The 16572-nt window shown below is 43.4% G+C and overlaps 2 protein-coding genes across 2 annotated transcripts in view; one reads left to right on the top strand and one right to left on the bottom strand.

Annotated features, from left to right (window-relative positions):
* The window catches only part of capn1 (calpain 1), a 36622-nt gene extending 30378 nt beyond the window's left edge, over nucleotides 1-6244 (bottom strand). Inside the window, exons 1-2 of the mRNA XM_034106264.2 lie at nucleotides 5970-6244; nucleotides 1512-2198 (exon numbers count right to left, since the gene is read on the bottom strand). Of these exons, the coding sequence (XP_033962155.1) occupies nucleotides 1512-1763 (252 nt within the window). The 5' untranslated portion in view covers nucleotides 1764-2198; nucleotides 5970-6244. The remainder of the gene's footprint in view (nucleotides 1-1511; nucleotides 2199-5969) is intronic.
* A 436-nt stretch (nucleotides 6245-6680) lies between these two features.
* On the top strand, nucleotides 6681-16572 carry sf3b2 (splicing factor 3b, subunit 2). The gene is made up of 21 exons (XM_034106262.2): nucleotides 6681-6863; nucleotides 7443-7489; nucleotides 7629-7679; nucleotides 8100-8321; nucleotides 8601-8634; nucleotides 8779-8873; nucleotides 9239-9347; nucleotides 9472-9572; nucleotides 10408-10638; nucleotides 10722-10844; nucleotides 10923-11003; nucleotides 12066-12293; nucleotides 12377-12526; nucleotides 12607-12696; nucleotides 13454-13561; nucleotides 13665-13772; nucleotides 14132-14274; nucleotides 14659-14760; nucleotides 15075-15174; nucleotides 15534-15725; nucleotides 16224-16572. Exons 1-21 carry the CDS (start codon nucleotides 6734-6736, stop codon nucleotides 16293-16295), a joined length of 2517 nt encoding a protein of 838 aa, XP_033962153.1. The 5' UTR covers nucleotides 6681-6733; the 3' UTR covers nucleotides 16296-16572.

A 16572-nucleotide genomic window follows, 5' to 3' on the forward strand; every position in this document is an offset into this window, starting at 1 on the left:
CATGCTGGTCTGTAAAATGCCCGAAAAGTAAAAGAATGGGAGATAAATATCCCAAAATCTCCACATTTTATTATATGTATGTGTTTCTCGTCCTCTTTCAGTTGAGACAGATGAAGGATGTGTCAGGATGTAGAACTCTTGTGTGAACATTGGATAAAGCCAGGTTCATATTCTTGTTTCATGTTGTTGACATATTAGAGTCAAAGGTTTGCACTGAGCGAAATATCTTTGTGTTGCGCCATAAATCAGAAAATACTGCATTAAGAAAGTCATTTCCTGCATTTTTCAACTGATAAATTGTGATATAAATAATGTACAGGTTTTCAGATTGCTGTACGTCACTAAACAGAGACATTAACGACATGTTTGGTGTTGAAAATGTCAGAAAAAGTATCCCCAAATCTCAAAATTGTATTATATTTTGTGTGTGTTTGTGGTCCTCTTTCAGTTGAGACACTGTAGGTGAAGGATGCTTCAGGAAAAGACCAAACACTGGATGTCTTTCAGTCGCCAACATGTATTTTCGAGACCCTGATATTAACGGGGAAATCCTGCAGTACTTAAATGCCTCATCTCTGTTCCCTTAAACTCATTTGAGAGTGATTATCCATCAGCCCCGGGGGTGCAGAGGAAAGGCAGCATTACCCCCGGTCTGCACGTTGTTTCTCTTTCAGAAACACAGAGGACTGTTTGTATGATGCGATCACAGACACGCTGTAAATGGTGTCCACCAAAAGTCGAGTGTCATTTTTATTTGTTATAGTTTGGGAAGATTGAAAATCGGTAGGGAAAGTCAGCTAAGTCGGTAGGCGGTAAAAACATGTCAAAAGCGGTAGACTACCGCCCAAATTGGTAGGGTTGGCAGGTATGTGATAGTGAGGGTAGGCAATCGTTTTGTTGACAAGACAGTAGTGACGGCCATCTTGATGACGCGTGTTGTTCTGCGAGACCGGAGTTGTAGTTCATTGAGCGTTTCACACAAACAAATGTGTTACTTCACTGTTTTACGACACATTTTTTTTTTTTTGACTTGCAGAATTATCTTTTAAATTGACAAACATCATGTGTGTAATTCGTGGCACAATTCAAACGGGATCGAAAGATAATCTTTCTCTCTCCATTGACTTCAATACATACTTTTTTCGAAATAAGGTCCCATGGAGGTCCACCGGAAAGGGAGGGAGTTCGCCACTCTATATCTCTCAGAGGGGAGTGGCCAGCAGCAGCTAATTAGCATGTATAGCCAAAATCAACACTTTTGCCGCTGGGCTGAAACAGAGGGGTTTATGGGAAGCTACAATTATCTGTTTTGTATTTGAAGCCAAACACTTCAGAGACATGTTTTGAGTATATCTGAGACCTATAATATATTGTTGAAAAAGAGTATAATAGCGGACCTTTGAAACACTATCCACTCCAAACAAAACTCTCTTAAAAGTCTGAATTGTTAAGAAATATCCCAGCTACGACACATTTCCAGCCAAAATTAACCAGACCCCTCCATTTCTCACCGTGGGCCTCATCCAGCGGACGCCGGAGGTCTTGGCGGATCTGGGGCCGAGCTCGTCGAATCCCAGAGACGATGTGGCACAAGCGAACAAATGATCCTCAAACAGCCTCCTGCCCTGGAGGCACTGGGCCTTCAGATTCTCGTAGTCCTGACCCAAAAACTTCACGGCCTTGTGATTCTGTCCCAGACCTTCATCACGGTCCCACTGGCTCCTCAGCTTGGCGGCCATACCCGTGGCGACAATGGGCTCCATCCTGAGCTTTTGAGAGGAACTGTAGGGTCGGCTGCCACTCTCTGTCGGATGTTTGTAGGTGTGAAACTACAATACGATGTTAGGATGTCTCAATGATTAGTGTGGCAACTGTGTAGCTTCAGTTTTAATGTAAAGCCCCCGACAGTGCTTATGTAAATCTGATATGATGTGCTAATGGCTTCAAGGCTTTATCATAAATCAGAATGAAACATTAGTGGCCATTAGGAAGCTATGAAATATTGACTAGGCTGCTGCTTCGTTGTGGTACGTGTGGTTATGTTGTAGCTGGGTGCTTAAAATGCAATAACAATCACAAGTGTAGGGGCTCCAAATGCAGAAGATTAAAAGGCAGATCGTCCCAGTGAGAACCAATCACTTTTCTGACGAGATGTCAACAGGAGAGTGGCGCGTCCTGGTCCCAACAGCAGATACAATCTAAAAGAAAGAAGTAAAAACATTTGAAAGTATGCAGAGATGACAGTCCATAAATAGCTCTACCTCGACAAAAGCAACACGTATATGTAACGTCTATACAGTACGTGCATTCAGGGTTTAAAAGGCAAACGAGCCCTGCCTATTTCTTTTCAGTCAAATATATACACACATGCCAAAGGGATTAGTCACAATAGGCAGGGCCGTGCTACTTTGACTGTGTGCCACTGAATGTGTACACGGTGTCAGTCAGAAGCGAATCAGAGTAAATGTTTAATCAGAAGAGGTGTATGAACAAAGTGGTGGATGGCCGCTCTGTGCATGAAGGGGTGGGGGGGTTATTCATTGTGCACAGGGCTAAAAAAAGGGTGCTGTATGCGTGAATGTTGATGAACAATGAAGGCAGCTCTAACCCAGAACAAGCAAAAGCTCTCCGAGGCTCTTTAATTAAGCAGAACCAGGGAGGAGGAAGTGTAAACTGTCATTATCACCGTGGAAGCTCTTGACAGAACTGGAGCTTTGCAACAGTTCATCTCTTTGTCTTTGTTTTCTTAGATTTGCCTCCTCCAGTCGCTTTTTATTTTATTTCTAACACACAGAAACAGATGGTTTATTTTTAACTTCTCTCCTTTTATTTCAAATGTATTTCAGCCCTGTCTCTTTTTTACTACAGCGATTACACTATCCAAGCTGAACACTCTTCCTGTTTCAAGTCTCAGCTGCCTGTCAACAGAAGCTAAAAAATAGTTTGGCTCTTATTGGCTCAGAGGAACTCCACTGCTCTCCGTGCACCACACCCATTACAAACATCTCTGTTTCACTGAGAGAAAAATGTGCCTGCTAACAGAACATGTGGTTACGACATCACATTAAGATGTTCAACTTTGCAGACGGCAGTTATAATGAGAGATTTAATATGATTTCCATTCCTGCTGCTGCTAGCAAAGGAGAGTACTACAACTACTACTACCTAGCATGAGTACTACAATTATTTTTAACTGTTACAAGGCAGCAGTGGTGGTTCTAGACCAATTTGACTGGGGGGGCCACTGGGGGGCCAGTTATTTTCTGAGGGGGGCACAATAAATGCAGGATGAAAAAGAGAACTAGACAGTATGAAGTAATTGCGCATAAGAAAACAATGCAATACAGTTATTGGTATTTGTTTCAGTACACTTATTTGTTTCAGATATATCTTATAGTTATTATTGTTAGCTTCAGCTTAAGTTATAGTGCAATGTTTGCACTAACACCATATTTATATAAAAATAAAAGGCAATGAACAGTTACATCTCTACTTTACATAAGGGTGTCTGCACAATCTCACACAATCAATCTTTTTGGCAAACCGAGTACCAGAAAATATGCATTAAACATTTTTTTTTTTTTTAAATCATTGTTAGGGGGGCCACAGGGGGGTCAGAGGTCAGTGTTAGGGGGCGCTGGCCCCTCCTGTCCCCCCCCCTAGAACCGCCCCTGCAAGGCAGTACAGTAGTGCTAGCAGTTGTAGCACTAGCACTGCTAATGCTACAACTCCTACTTTCACTCTAAAATATATAACAGTTTACTATTCTGTCATTTCTATGAGTTATTATTAAACCACAACTACAGATACGTTAGCTGTCATTAATATGTTGCTACTAAACACAATTATCTTTTGTTACAGACCAAAATGTGCAGTACTGTTGAATCAACTATCAAAACCGAGGAGTGGAAGCTAACATTAGCATTGAATTTGTTTGCAGATATTTACTTTCCTAATCAAACATGAGAATTTGGCCTATATTTTCAGACTTGTTTATTCTTCAAATTAAGGTTTATTAAAAATCACTTTGGCATTGGTAACATAAATAATGTAATACTTATTAGTAATATGGATTTTTTGTATAAATTACCACGACTTCCATCACCACCACATGTCGTTTTTTTATGTTTAGTCATAAATATTCAGCACAAATAGCCAACATAATCGCATTTTAAGGCACCAAATATACCTAATGCTGAGTAGTTTATAACTAACAGTTATTAAAGGAAATCAACTCATGTACCCAACAACAAAGTAAAACATATTCCATAGGCCTACATCCCAAACATTTGGTGGTTTTCATCTTGGCTGCGTGTTATCGGGGCGCACTCTGCCCATCGTTAGTTCAATCTGGCTGTAATGAATATTTAATTTAGCCTTGCATGTGAAATACACTTCCATGAAACCCCTCACACACACCCCGCACGCACACACCCACAAACCACACACACACACACACACCACAACACACCACACACACACACACACACACACACACACACACACACACCACACACCACACACACACACACAACACACAAACACACACACACAACACACACACACAACACACACACACACACACACACACACACACACACACACCACACACACACACACACACACACACACAACCACACACACACACACACACACACCACACACACACAACACACACACACACACACACACACACACACACACACACACACACACACACACACACACACACCACACACACACACACACACACACACACACACACACAACACACACACAACACACACACACACACACTCAGTGCAGGTAGTGACATCTATGATAAATGACAAGCAGGAGACTACACATCCAGACACAAAGAGAAGCCAGCAGCTACAGTAAAACAACACAATTCCAATACAGAAAAAATATTCAAGACTCTGCATGAGCTTATTCAAATAGATAAGTAAATAGTGCACCCAACCCATAAAATAGTTTGTTTTTGTATTATGTCAAAGCTATTGCATTAGGTTATATACATAAAGTGTTATGCCATTTGATCAATAGGCAGCTTTAAATGGAAAAATATGCAGAATGACAGACACACAGGGGCCACGTGGGTTTACAGAAGTCAAACAAGCATACACACGTCAATACAGTATATGTCACTACTGCTTTTCTGCTGATGTGACTCTGTGTCCAATGTGGTTTCCTTCTCACGACACACACATGCACTCAGACTGCTTATGCTGCTTGCAACTAATGCCTGTGGGTGTGTGTGAGCTCCAGTGTTTATGTTGTGAGTAAGCATTTCTGACCTCCCTCTGGTGTATTTCTGCATGCAGAGATCATATTCCAAGCGCTTTGAAATGAGATATCAAAAGTGTTTGTTTCAAGTTATGGGGAAAATAGATCTGCAGAGCAACTAGACACAAACAGTGTCCACAAAAGAGAGAAAATGCTGACTTTTGGAGTGATCTTTATCAAAGTAGGAAGCAGAGACTCGCTTCAAACACACTTAAATATAAGGTGTCCATGTACTATTTTGAGTGGTTTAATTATAGTGGATATCAAGCCAGTTAAGACTGTTTAAACCCGTGCATGGCTCACACAGATTAGCATGATGGTAGGTGTGGTCCCTGAGAGGAGAAACAGACAGTGTCCAGTTGTCAGATTGCAACTTTCTCAAGTTGACCAACATGAGCAGCTGTTCGACATTTGTTCGCTTCACCTCACATCATAGATCGTCCCTGCATACAGTGAGCAGAATGAACGCGACAACAAGAGATTTTGCGCAACTAAACGCATTGGCACATATATCACCGTTTAATGGAGTCGCGAAAGTTGTACCCGACTGCTAAGAGTTTGCTTTAGATGGGTGGTAGCAGTTTTCACAACACAAACTTTAAGATCTCCTCATTGGTGTTTTCTAAAAGTTCAGGCTATGTCAAAAGCATTTTAAGATCGCTTAAAAGGAATGTTATAATTACCTTTCCGGACGTTTCCTTAAAAATGCAGTTATTTAAACATTCAATAATCAATTTGGCTTTCCGTCCATGCTTAGCGTGGGCTTTGCTCCCTCCTCTGGTCTCGAATAGCGTATTTCTTTAGAAACGCCCTGCTTCTGCGCTGATCTATATGATCAAATGTGCATACCTCACACTGCGTCTGCGCAATGCCCGCTAGTCATAAAACACACTACACCGAAGAGGAGGGCTTCATTCTCGCAGCTTTCATGAAGTTGATTCGCTCCTGATTTCGGCCCAAAGCTGTGCAGTGTTGCCGGGTTGAATAATAACTCACTGTAGGTAATTGCATTGACATTATATAAAGTTTTCACAATAAAAAACAGTATTGTGCCTGGAAACCTCCCCTTTTTCAGTGCCTGAATGTGACAAATGATAGCCTATGTAAAATGTTGATCTTCTGATTTTAAATTCCGTTATCCTTAATTTTAGAGGAAAATATTTCCCTTAATGTACAACATTCTTGCAGATTGCAGCATCGCCTAATGATATCAAGCATCCCCCCTCTGCTCCCCCAACCACAGGCCCGCACCCCGACCACACAGCCGTATTCAAGTTGTCAACACTGTCCTCTAGTGGCTAGAGGTAATAAATGCAATGTTCTCTTTTTTCGGACTTCATGTCCCAGCAGTCAGTGCGGCAGGATGCTTCCCGTCATGCTTTGCGCTAGTCCCGTTTCTGCGCCACTCGCGTGTTTTCCGCCGTTGTTTCATTGAGAGAACCTGAACATGGCATCCGACGGACCACCGGGTACCGACCAAGCCCCGTCCGATTTGGGCACTGCTATTGCAGCTTTGAACTCATGGACCCACCGGGAGCTTCAGACCAAGCTGGCGGAGATTGGAGCGCCTACTATGGGTAAGAAAAAAAGGGAAGACGGAGAGCCATGCTGGAAGAAGGACTGTGTTTAGCTAACAGTAGCTAGCTAGTTGCTAATGTTAGCTAGAAAAACGCAACACTATCGTTGTAATGAGTTGAGGCTAGGCCTTAGTTGTGTTTACAGTCTTTAAACGGTATATTCAGTTTCTTACTATGCAATACATATACCAATATACTGTGTTTAAACAGCGCTAGAAACATACATACTGTGTAGTAGCTAAACAGCTATCAATGTAGCTGTTAGCTTGCAGGCTAACTTGAATGAAGGGTCATTACAGCACTTATATTATAAGTCAGTTTAGTGTTGATAGATAGATACTGTATTGCTCTCAAATTGGGAACATATTTTGTTACAGCAGCATTGTTTTCTGGCATTACAATATTTAAAAGATGAAATAAAGTATAAACATAGCTAAATGATAACATGACAACATGTAAATCAATTATTCAATACACTTTTGAAACTTGGAAAACACAACCAAATGCAAAGTGCCCGTGCAATGTTACAAGTACGATGTACATTTCTTCCTGTAATTAAGTTGGTTTGTCATTCCTCAGGTCTCAGAGAGGAGTTGACTGACAGGCTGAAGGGCTACATGATTCAGGTAAACTGCAAACTCTGTGTCCTTAAGTGTTAACCATGCATGCTGAAAATAATACACCTTTATTGTACAATCTAAGTCTTAGATACTGTTGATCAAAATCTCTTAGCTCAAAAGTATTTGTGCGTCCTTCTCTCTGCAGACTGGGATCCTCGTCAGCAAACATAAGGATGACAAGTCAATGGGCTCCCAGGTAAAAGCCGAATATGTGTGAAACTTTTTATGTGTTCATACTTTTTTTATCATGCACCATGTTCTCACATTTTTGATGTAAATATAGTGGGATCACACACCCACCCTGCTGTTGGCTCGAAACAGATTTTCTGGACATGATGTTATCAGCTGTGTGTGTATTGGCTCCGGATGATGCATATTCAAATTGCATGATATATTTGCATTTTACACCTTTGTAAGGAAGTGTAATGATGTGTAGCACAAATATTCCACGCTTAAATTAAAACCCTTCAGTCGTTTGTACATTTCTTGCCAAAACAGTTACAATTTGTATGTGTGTTGTCACTGTCTGCTACTCCGAATTTGGGGACAGAAATGCTGCAATGAATAAAGGTCTCTCCAGTGTCAAACATCGTCCTCACTGTCTCTTGTGTTCCAGATGCACGGTTTGCCCCCGATGCCCATGCCGCCCATGCCTCCTGGTATGGGCATGCTCCAGGCTATGAGCATGATGCCCGGGGGTCCCCCTCCTCCTGGCATCCACATGGGCATGGAGCCCCCGGGTATGTGCCCTCCTGGCATGTCTCAGGACGATCAGCTGAAGATGGCCCAGCACCGAGCGGCCATGGTGCTGCAGCAGGAGGAGAGAGCCAAGCAGCAGGTCAAGTTCTATTCCCTTTAAACACAACACTAAGGTGCAATCAGTTGTGAGCTTGTAGGATTTAAAAACAACAAATCACTTTTTTTTCTCAATGTATTTACAATTGGCAAACAGTACCGGCGTCTGTAACAAACACTGTTAGAGAGTAGTTTTAGTACTATCTAAAAAGGTTAAAAGTCTCACCTCACAACTAAAACAGTTTCCCTTTTCTTACACATTCGATTCTCACTTTTTAATAACAATGTATTTAAAGTGCCGTCTCCTTTGTTCTTATATCAGGCAGCGATGATGGAACACGGCGGCCAAATGAGAGGTAAGTCAGCGACGTCTTCATAATATTCACACATCTCACTGCTGCACGTTTCCTTACCCGTGAAAAGTAGTTTTTTGCACGATTTCCTTCTACTTTACCAACAAAGTAAAGAGAGTTAATCGCCTGCAATCCGTCTCGCTGCAGGTATGGATCCTCGTGGGCCGCTGCCTCCTGGTGTCAGTATGATGCCGACCCAGAAACAGAGAGTGCCCCCCCCTCCAGGAGAAGATAACAGAGAGGTAAGGAGAACCCCCCAAAGTGTTTTTATAAGTTGGAATACAGAGACTACACTGACCTCCCAGCCTTCAACACACTGACCAAGTCTCTTCTTCACAGGCTAGCTTTTAATGCTCTGTCCTAATTGTGCCTTTTCTGTTGCCCTTTTGGCGGCACTCGTACATAAATCAAGCAAAAAGTTCGTACATACATTAGTTTCCTAAATCCTAAAAAGTTGGATTAAGCCTCAGCTTTAAAATAAAGATACATTTCTAGTGTTAATGTGGACCAAGACTGTTCTTCAGGGACTCTGATCTTTTCTTGACTGACAGCGGTAGACTCCCTGTGCTACTTTCTTAGTTACAAACTTGTTTTGCTTCCACCACAGGTCTGGCAGAATGAGGAGGTCAGCATCAGCGGACCAAAGATCCCTCAGGCTCTGGAGAAGATCCTGCAGCTGAAGGAGATCAGACAGGAGCAGCTCACCGACCCCGCAGGTCAGAACCGCTGATCATCAATGTTTTACTGAAACACGTGCATCCGAGTGTTAGACACCGGGATGCTGTTGGTGTGTTTTAGCATTCTGGTTCTCATCTGATGTGTCCTTTCTCTTCCCGCCAGAAGAGGAAGACGATGAGGCCGGAGACATGGACCTGAACAACTCCTCTGCTCCGGTCATGTCCGAGACAGACGACGACGACAGTCAGATATCTAAGAAAGATGTAAGTCTTTTTCTCTCGCCATCTGTCACAGTAACTTGTTATATCTCAGTTGTTTTATTCTCGAATATAATCATTTTGAGACCAATAGAGCATAAAATCACCTTGTATATTTCAGTCATTTATCAATGACGCCACAAGGGTTGTTCCTCAAACTAACCTCAACTGAAGAAATAGGCCCGTGCTGTAATCCCAAGATATAAAAATACTAGGGAAGCTCGGCCGATACTCACTCTCTGCCGATCGATCGGTGCTCGCTAAAAATGCCGACGCGAGAGCATGACGTAAAATGATGACGTAAAAAACACGACACTTTTCTCTGAGCGCGGCTAAACAAGCTCGCCAAAGTGGCGTCACCAGCTCCACCCGCTGTGACGGACCGGTGAGCGGAGCAAAACACACACTAAGAGTTGGACCTAACACACTTGGCTTGTTATCTACCTCTGGAACCTCTTACAAGCTAAACTAGTTATACTTATAGTTATTCTTCACTGTCACTCGACTGGATCAGAGAGAGCGCTTCCGCTCATCTCTCCCGTGTTATTCTCCAAAGTGAATGTAAACCTGAATAATGAACTTAATCTGAATGTAATAATGATGTTGGTTGTTTTGTGGAAGCGCCAGTGAACGAGCATTAACTGAGTTTTAAACATCACTTTAAATGGAAGATCCCCATAGGCCCAGCCCACTCGGTCGGTATCGGCCGATACTGATCCCGGTGATCGGAGCATCCCTAAAAAAGACAAAACAATGCGGAAAGAGTTTTTCCTAGATAGATCTTTAATGCAAATGATTTGAACTCGTAATTTTACAATTTACCGACCGACCGTCCCTTTAGAAAAACCGCAGGCGCAGAAACCGCAAGAAGAAGAGCAAGAAGAAGCGGGCGCTGGAGAAGAAGGAGCACGCGGAGCAGCAGCAGGAGGAGCAGAAGAAGGATGGCAGCGATAAAGACAAAGACTCGGAGAAGGAGAAGGAGCCCGAGGTGGAGATCGAGTACATCGCAGAGGAGCCGGAGATCTACGACCCCAACTACATCTTCTTCAAGAGGATCTTCGAGGCGTTCAAGGTACCTACAGAGAACTATGGACCTCTGTACCGCATCTGAATATGATTTCCTTTCTGCTGTAACGCTGCTTTGTTTTCTCTCAGCTGACCGACGACGTGAAGAAAGAGAAGGAGAAGGAGCCCGAGAAGACGGAGAAGCAGGAGACCGCCGTGCTGCGGAAAAAGGGCTTCGAGGACGAGAGGAAAGACAGCGACGACAGTGATGATGTTCGTATCCCTCTCTTTATCAAATACCTATGAAGAAAACCCCCTTGCATGTATAAACATTCTCCGTTCTGTTTACAGGACATGAGACCAGATTTACCCAAACTGTCCAAGAAGAAGATGAGGAGGATGAACAGGCTGACTGTGGCTGAACTCAAACAGGTGAATACGGCTAATAGACACACGGTTCTTACGGTCATTAAAAACATGGCAACGTCATGGAAATTCAAAATGCTAATTCCAGGCCCTGGGAAGTTACGGGAAACAATATTTTCCCCAAAGTTTTAGAAAAGTCATGGAAATGTAACTAAAGTTGCATCAAATATAATTAATATTTGATCTAATCGCCGAAATAGTAATACTATAACGATGATAAATACTGTATCGTAATGAAACGTAAAATGGCGTTTAACTGACGAGGTGTTTTGCTGGTGAGAGATTTGAGTTGCGTTAGCGTGTAGAAGCTAGCAAGCTACTATTTGATTTGTTTTAGATAGGACCGACATGTTTCAGATGCAGACCTTATTTTCCTGTTCCATGTTCAAATAAACCATTTTCAGTGGAACGCTGAGAAAGAGTCATTTCTTTGGTCATGGAAAACTAGGTAAAGGTCCTGGAGAAGTCATTGGTGAAAAAGTGTATGACCCCTGTCTATGCAAAGCGTCAGTGTCTTTGTTTCTGTGTGACTTTGTGCACTGTGGTTGGGGTGATTCACCATTTTTGAAAAGCTTTTTTTAATCCCACCATTGACTCCTCATTACTCTTAACCGGCCAAAGTGACTTTCTGGCCAGTGACTATGCTTAAAACCAGGCTGGTGTGGTCCGGTGCAGGCCACATGTTGGGGGTTTCGTGGCTCAAACCAGACATTGATAGAAGGATTAATTCAATACCTGATATGATATTGTCTACGGAAGTAAGCGACGATACCGGATAACAAAAATCCTAGTTTTTGTTCTCCACCACCATCTTGTTTCTAAAAAAGTAGGAGCCATAATTCAAAGATGCACTTATTTATTATTATTTACCTAAAATCCTCCTAAGATGGGTTTAATGAAATCTTCAGTCAAAGGTAGAAATTGAAACGCCTAAGTCGAGTTGTCATTGTGTCCTTTGCGATCATTAATTAGTCCATTTTATCTATTTGACTACTTGTGTTTATCATTGTTTTTAGCCTGTTTTCATTACTATCAATAACCCTAAATTCCCCTGTGTCTTCCCTCCAGCTGGTGGCCCGTCCAGACGTGGTGGAGATGCACGACGTGACGGCCCAGGAGCCCAAGCTGCTGGTGCACCTGAAGGCCACCAGGAACACGGTGCCGGTGCCCCGCCACTGGTGCTTCAAGAGGAAGTACCTGCAGGGCAAGAGAGGAATAGAGAAGCCCCCGTTCGAGCTGCCCGACTTCATCAAGAAAACTGGAATCCAGGAGATGAGGGAGGCGCTGCAGGAGAAGGTGGGGCACCAGAAGGACATTTGTTAGTTTCAAACTAAAATAGAGACGCCATTTCTTCATTTTTGATACTTTTCTGTTCACAGGAAGACGCCAAAACCATGAAAACCAAAATGAGGGAGAAGGTTCGCCCCAAGATGGGAAAGATCGACATCGACTACCAGAAGCTGCACGACGCCTTCTTCAAATGGCAGATCAAACCCAAGCTCACCATCCACGGAGACCTCTACTACGAGGTTTGTTTTTTAGTCATTCTTGTCCTGTTGCTGTTTTAAGAAAGGCCCTCTGAGTGACCCGTGTCTTTGTGTCTCTGCAGGGCAAAGAGTTTGAAACTCGTCTGAAGGAGAAGAAGCCGGGAGATCTCTCCGATGAGCTGCGCATCGCTCTGGGCATGCCGGTCGGACCTGTAAGTTTAACTGAGCAAAGCACAATAAACGAACACCGCCCACAGAAAAAAAAATAAGTTAGAAACGCATTGAAAACAAGTGCAATGTCTCTTCAAATAGACTCAAATAGGCCGAATGCATCCTGTATGCCACGGTTCCTACGGTCTTTACAAACCTGGAAAAGTCATGGAAATTCAAAATGCTAATTCCAGGCCCTGGAAAAGTTTTGGAAAACAATATTTTTCCCAAAGTTTTGGAAATGTAACTAAAGTTGCATCAAATATAATTTATATTTTAGCTAATCGCCGAAATAGTAATACTATAATGATAATAAATACTGTATCGTATCGTAATGAAACGTAAAATGGCATTTAATTTTGCTGGTGAGAGATTTGAGTTGCGTTAGCGTGTAGAAGCTAGTAAGCCTATTGGATTTGTTTTAGATAGGACCGACATGTTTCAGATGCAGACCTTATTTTCCTGTTCCATGTTAAAATAAACCATTTTCAGTGGAACGCTGAGAAAGAGTCATTTCTTTGGTCAATGAGGTAAAGGTCATGGAGAGGTCATTGGTGAAAAAGTGTATGGACCCTGGTCTGTATATATCTCCTGCAGTGGCATGTTATGTGTTGTTATGCCCTTCGTGTTGCTGCTGTTCAATGCATCCAAAAGGCTGTGCAGGTGAATCTGTAAATGGAGACCTGACCATGTAGTTTTCCTGAAACACAATAAGAGGAACACGACAGTGAGCTGACGTTGTCTTTTCTTCCTCTCCAGAACTCCCACAAGGTGCCCCCCCCCTGGTTGATCGCCATGCAGAGGTACGGCCCCCCTCCCTCCTACCCCAATCTCAAGATCCCCGGACTCAACTCCCCCATCCCAGAGGTAAGACCGCTACTCCCACTGCAGAGGGACAGTTCTAGGAAAGCACTCTTCATTCAGAATGACGAGCGTGTCGGTATGTGTAATGTCTCTCTCCGTCTCTCAGAACTGTACGTTTGGGTATCACGCCGGGGGCTGGGGGAAGCCGCCCGTAGACGAGATGGGCAAACCTCTCTACGGGGACGTGTTCGGGACCAATGCTATCGACTTCCAGGTAACGGACCACACACACACACACACACACACACACCCTTAACTGCGGGGTTCTTAGTCGAACTTTAAATATCCTGTAATATGAAAGAAGGGCTTTCGTTGAAAATGTATATACGGCACATTAGCATCACCAATCTTTGCTTCTGTGGCTCAAATACATTTATATGGTGTAACAACATTTTAAATAATCATATTGTCTGATGTTAAGTGTTTTCCCTTAATTTGTACCTCAAAATGAAAATGTGCTCAAGTCCTGGAACAACTGCACTTTTAGCTCAACAAAGATTGTACACACACACGCGCGTTAAATGCCTGATTTTGGCCGGATGTGTGTAATAATATGTACATGTTTGTGCTCAGGCCAAAGCGGAGGAGGAGGAGGTGGATCACGCGCCGTGGGGAGAACTGGAGCCTTCAGACGAGGAGTCATCGGAGGAAGAGGAGGAGGAGGAGAGCGACGAGGAGAAGCCGGACGAAACTGGGTTCTTCACACCGGCAGACAGGTACCTTAACTTTAAGGGATAGTTCACACTTTAATTAAGAAGAATGTGCAGTATAGTAATCTCTAAGTGCAAAACTGATGAAGGACATTACCAATATGTGCCGTGTCATTATAAGATCAACTGGTCTGTGGCTTTCACACTAAATCACCGTGTGTGTGTGTGTGTGTGTGTGTGTGTGTGTGTGTGTGTGTGTGTGTGTGTGTGTGTGTGTGTGTGTGTGTGTGTGTGTGTGTGTGTGTGTGTGTGTGTGTGTGTGTGTGTGTGTGTGTGTGTGTGTGTGTGTGTGTGAGATCCCTCTTGGTGTTTTAATATTCATACAGACACACACTAAAGGTGAATCCCTAATGAAGGACACGTATAAATAACTCTTTGTCTCTGTTTCAGTGGGCTCATCACCCCCGGGGGCTTCACGTCGATCCCTGCCGGCATGGAGACGCCCGAGCTGATCGAGCTGAGGAAGAAGAAGATCGAGGAGGCCATGGACGGGTGGGTGTCGCTCTTCAACGTCACAGCAATCCTGCGTGTTTTCATTTCCCTTTACGTGATACTAACACCCGTGTTATGGAATACCAACCAAATACGTTCTATAAGTGAACAAATACACCAGTCACATCGTGAATGGTGTTGAAAGAAATATTCATATCAATTGAAAAAAAGTGTTATTGCTAAATGTTACTGTCCAAATGTCACCTATTGTGAATCTGTGTTAGTGTTTATGAATGAAACGCCACGTCTTCTCCGTCACACGGCTAATCAGCGATGATACTGTAAGCTTTGGCCTTGTTGCTCTCGTGTTACAGGAACGAGACACCTCAGCTGTTCACGGTGCTCCCGGAGAGACGCACGGGCCCCGTAGGCGCCGCCATGATGGCTTCCACTCACATCTACGACGTGTCGGGGGTAAGAACTCTCTTGTATGATAGCTTGTGCGTGTAGGTTTGTAGAAATGTCAACTTCCGTCTAACGGGAGATACCGGGTCCCGTGACTCAATAAAGTCAGACGGAAGCGTCCTTTGTGCGTCAGTCGATCCTCTCGGTAAATACAGAGCTGAATCCCAGATCAGATCTCTTCTCTCAGTGATGGTGATAAATGTTTGTTAGTGTTTCATGTATTGTGTCTATGTTGATGCTACACATGGAGCTGCTGTGACTCGAGTCAAACTGCAGACTTGATCTGACCACTAAAGTGTTGTCGTATCGTAACTTCTGTCTGTTGCCATTCCTTGAATCTCTTCCTCTGTGTTTCTCCGTCCCCGCAGGCCATGGCGGCCCGTAAGATGGGTGGAGGGCAGGAGTCTCAGGGCGTGGAGGTGGCGCTGGCCCCCGAGGAGCTGGAGCTCGACCCCATGGCCATGACGCAGAAGTACGAGGAGCACGTCCGAGAGCAGCAGGCGCAGGTGGAGAAGGAGGACTTCAGCGACATGGTGGCCGAGCACGCTGCCAAACAGAAGGTACACACGCATCATTCATCCACCACCGCATGACAACGGTTTGAACTGAATAGTTCTAACAGTTTTTATATCTTTTTTTATAACTACTTCAAACGGCATTTAAAACCAATAGTGTTCTTTGTTGTTAATGTCATGCAAGTGTGATAGTTCTCTGTGATATCGGGTACGATTCAGTCGAGATTCATCCGTATGCTTGAATGACGTACTGCGGTTACTGTAGGCTGGTTCAAAGACAATATTTTCCCTTTCTTCAATAACAGATGACCGGCGGCTGCATGCTTAAAAATAGAACAGCTGGTCATATTTAAAAGCCCCATGTGATAAACTAATGACTACTTGTGTAGGAAAGACATGACTCAACAAGTCTTTATTCAGAAGCGAGAGGGAAGTAGGAGTCTGCTAAAGCAACGTGGTGTCGAGTAACTTCGGTTGTCCCTTTTTTTCATGGTGACTTTTGAACCTTAATAACTATTTTTCTTGCTCTTTCTCACCATGCAGCAAAAAAAGAGGAAGGCCCAGCCGCAGGACACGAGAGGCGGCGCCAAGAAATACAAAGAGTTCAAGTTCTAGAGCGAGACGACGCGGCGCTGCGACAGACCGAGTCACCACGGGAACCGAATGAGGAAGTGCTGTTCTCAGATTTTAACTCCGGAGGATGTCAACATCGATCATCTGTCAGACCAGTAACTGTACACACAGTTTTGTTCCTTTTTTTAAAACTATAAATAGATGATTCATGGCGTAAGTCACATGGTGTTTCCTGTTTGACCCTACGTCTTTTTTCATTGTATCCATTTTTTTCTGTTTTTTTTGTAAATAAACGAATGATGACAAGCGTTCACAACCA

This window comes from Pseudochaenichthys georgianus, chromosome 18 (assembly GCF_902827115.2).
Source record: "Pseudochaenichthys georgianus chromosome 18, fPseGeo1.2, whole genome shotgun sequence".
In the NCBI taxonomy this organism is placed as follows: Eukaryota; Metazoa; Chordata; class Actinopteri; order Perciformes; family Channichthyidae; genus Pseudochaenichthys; species Pseudochaenichthys georgianus.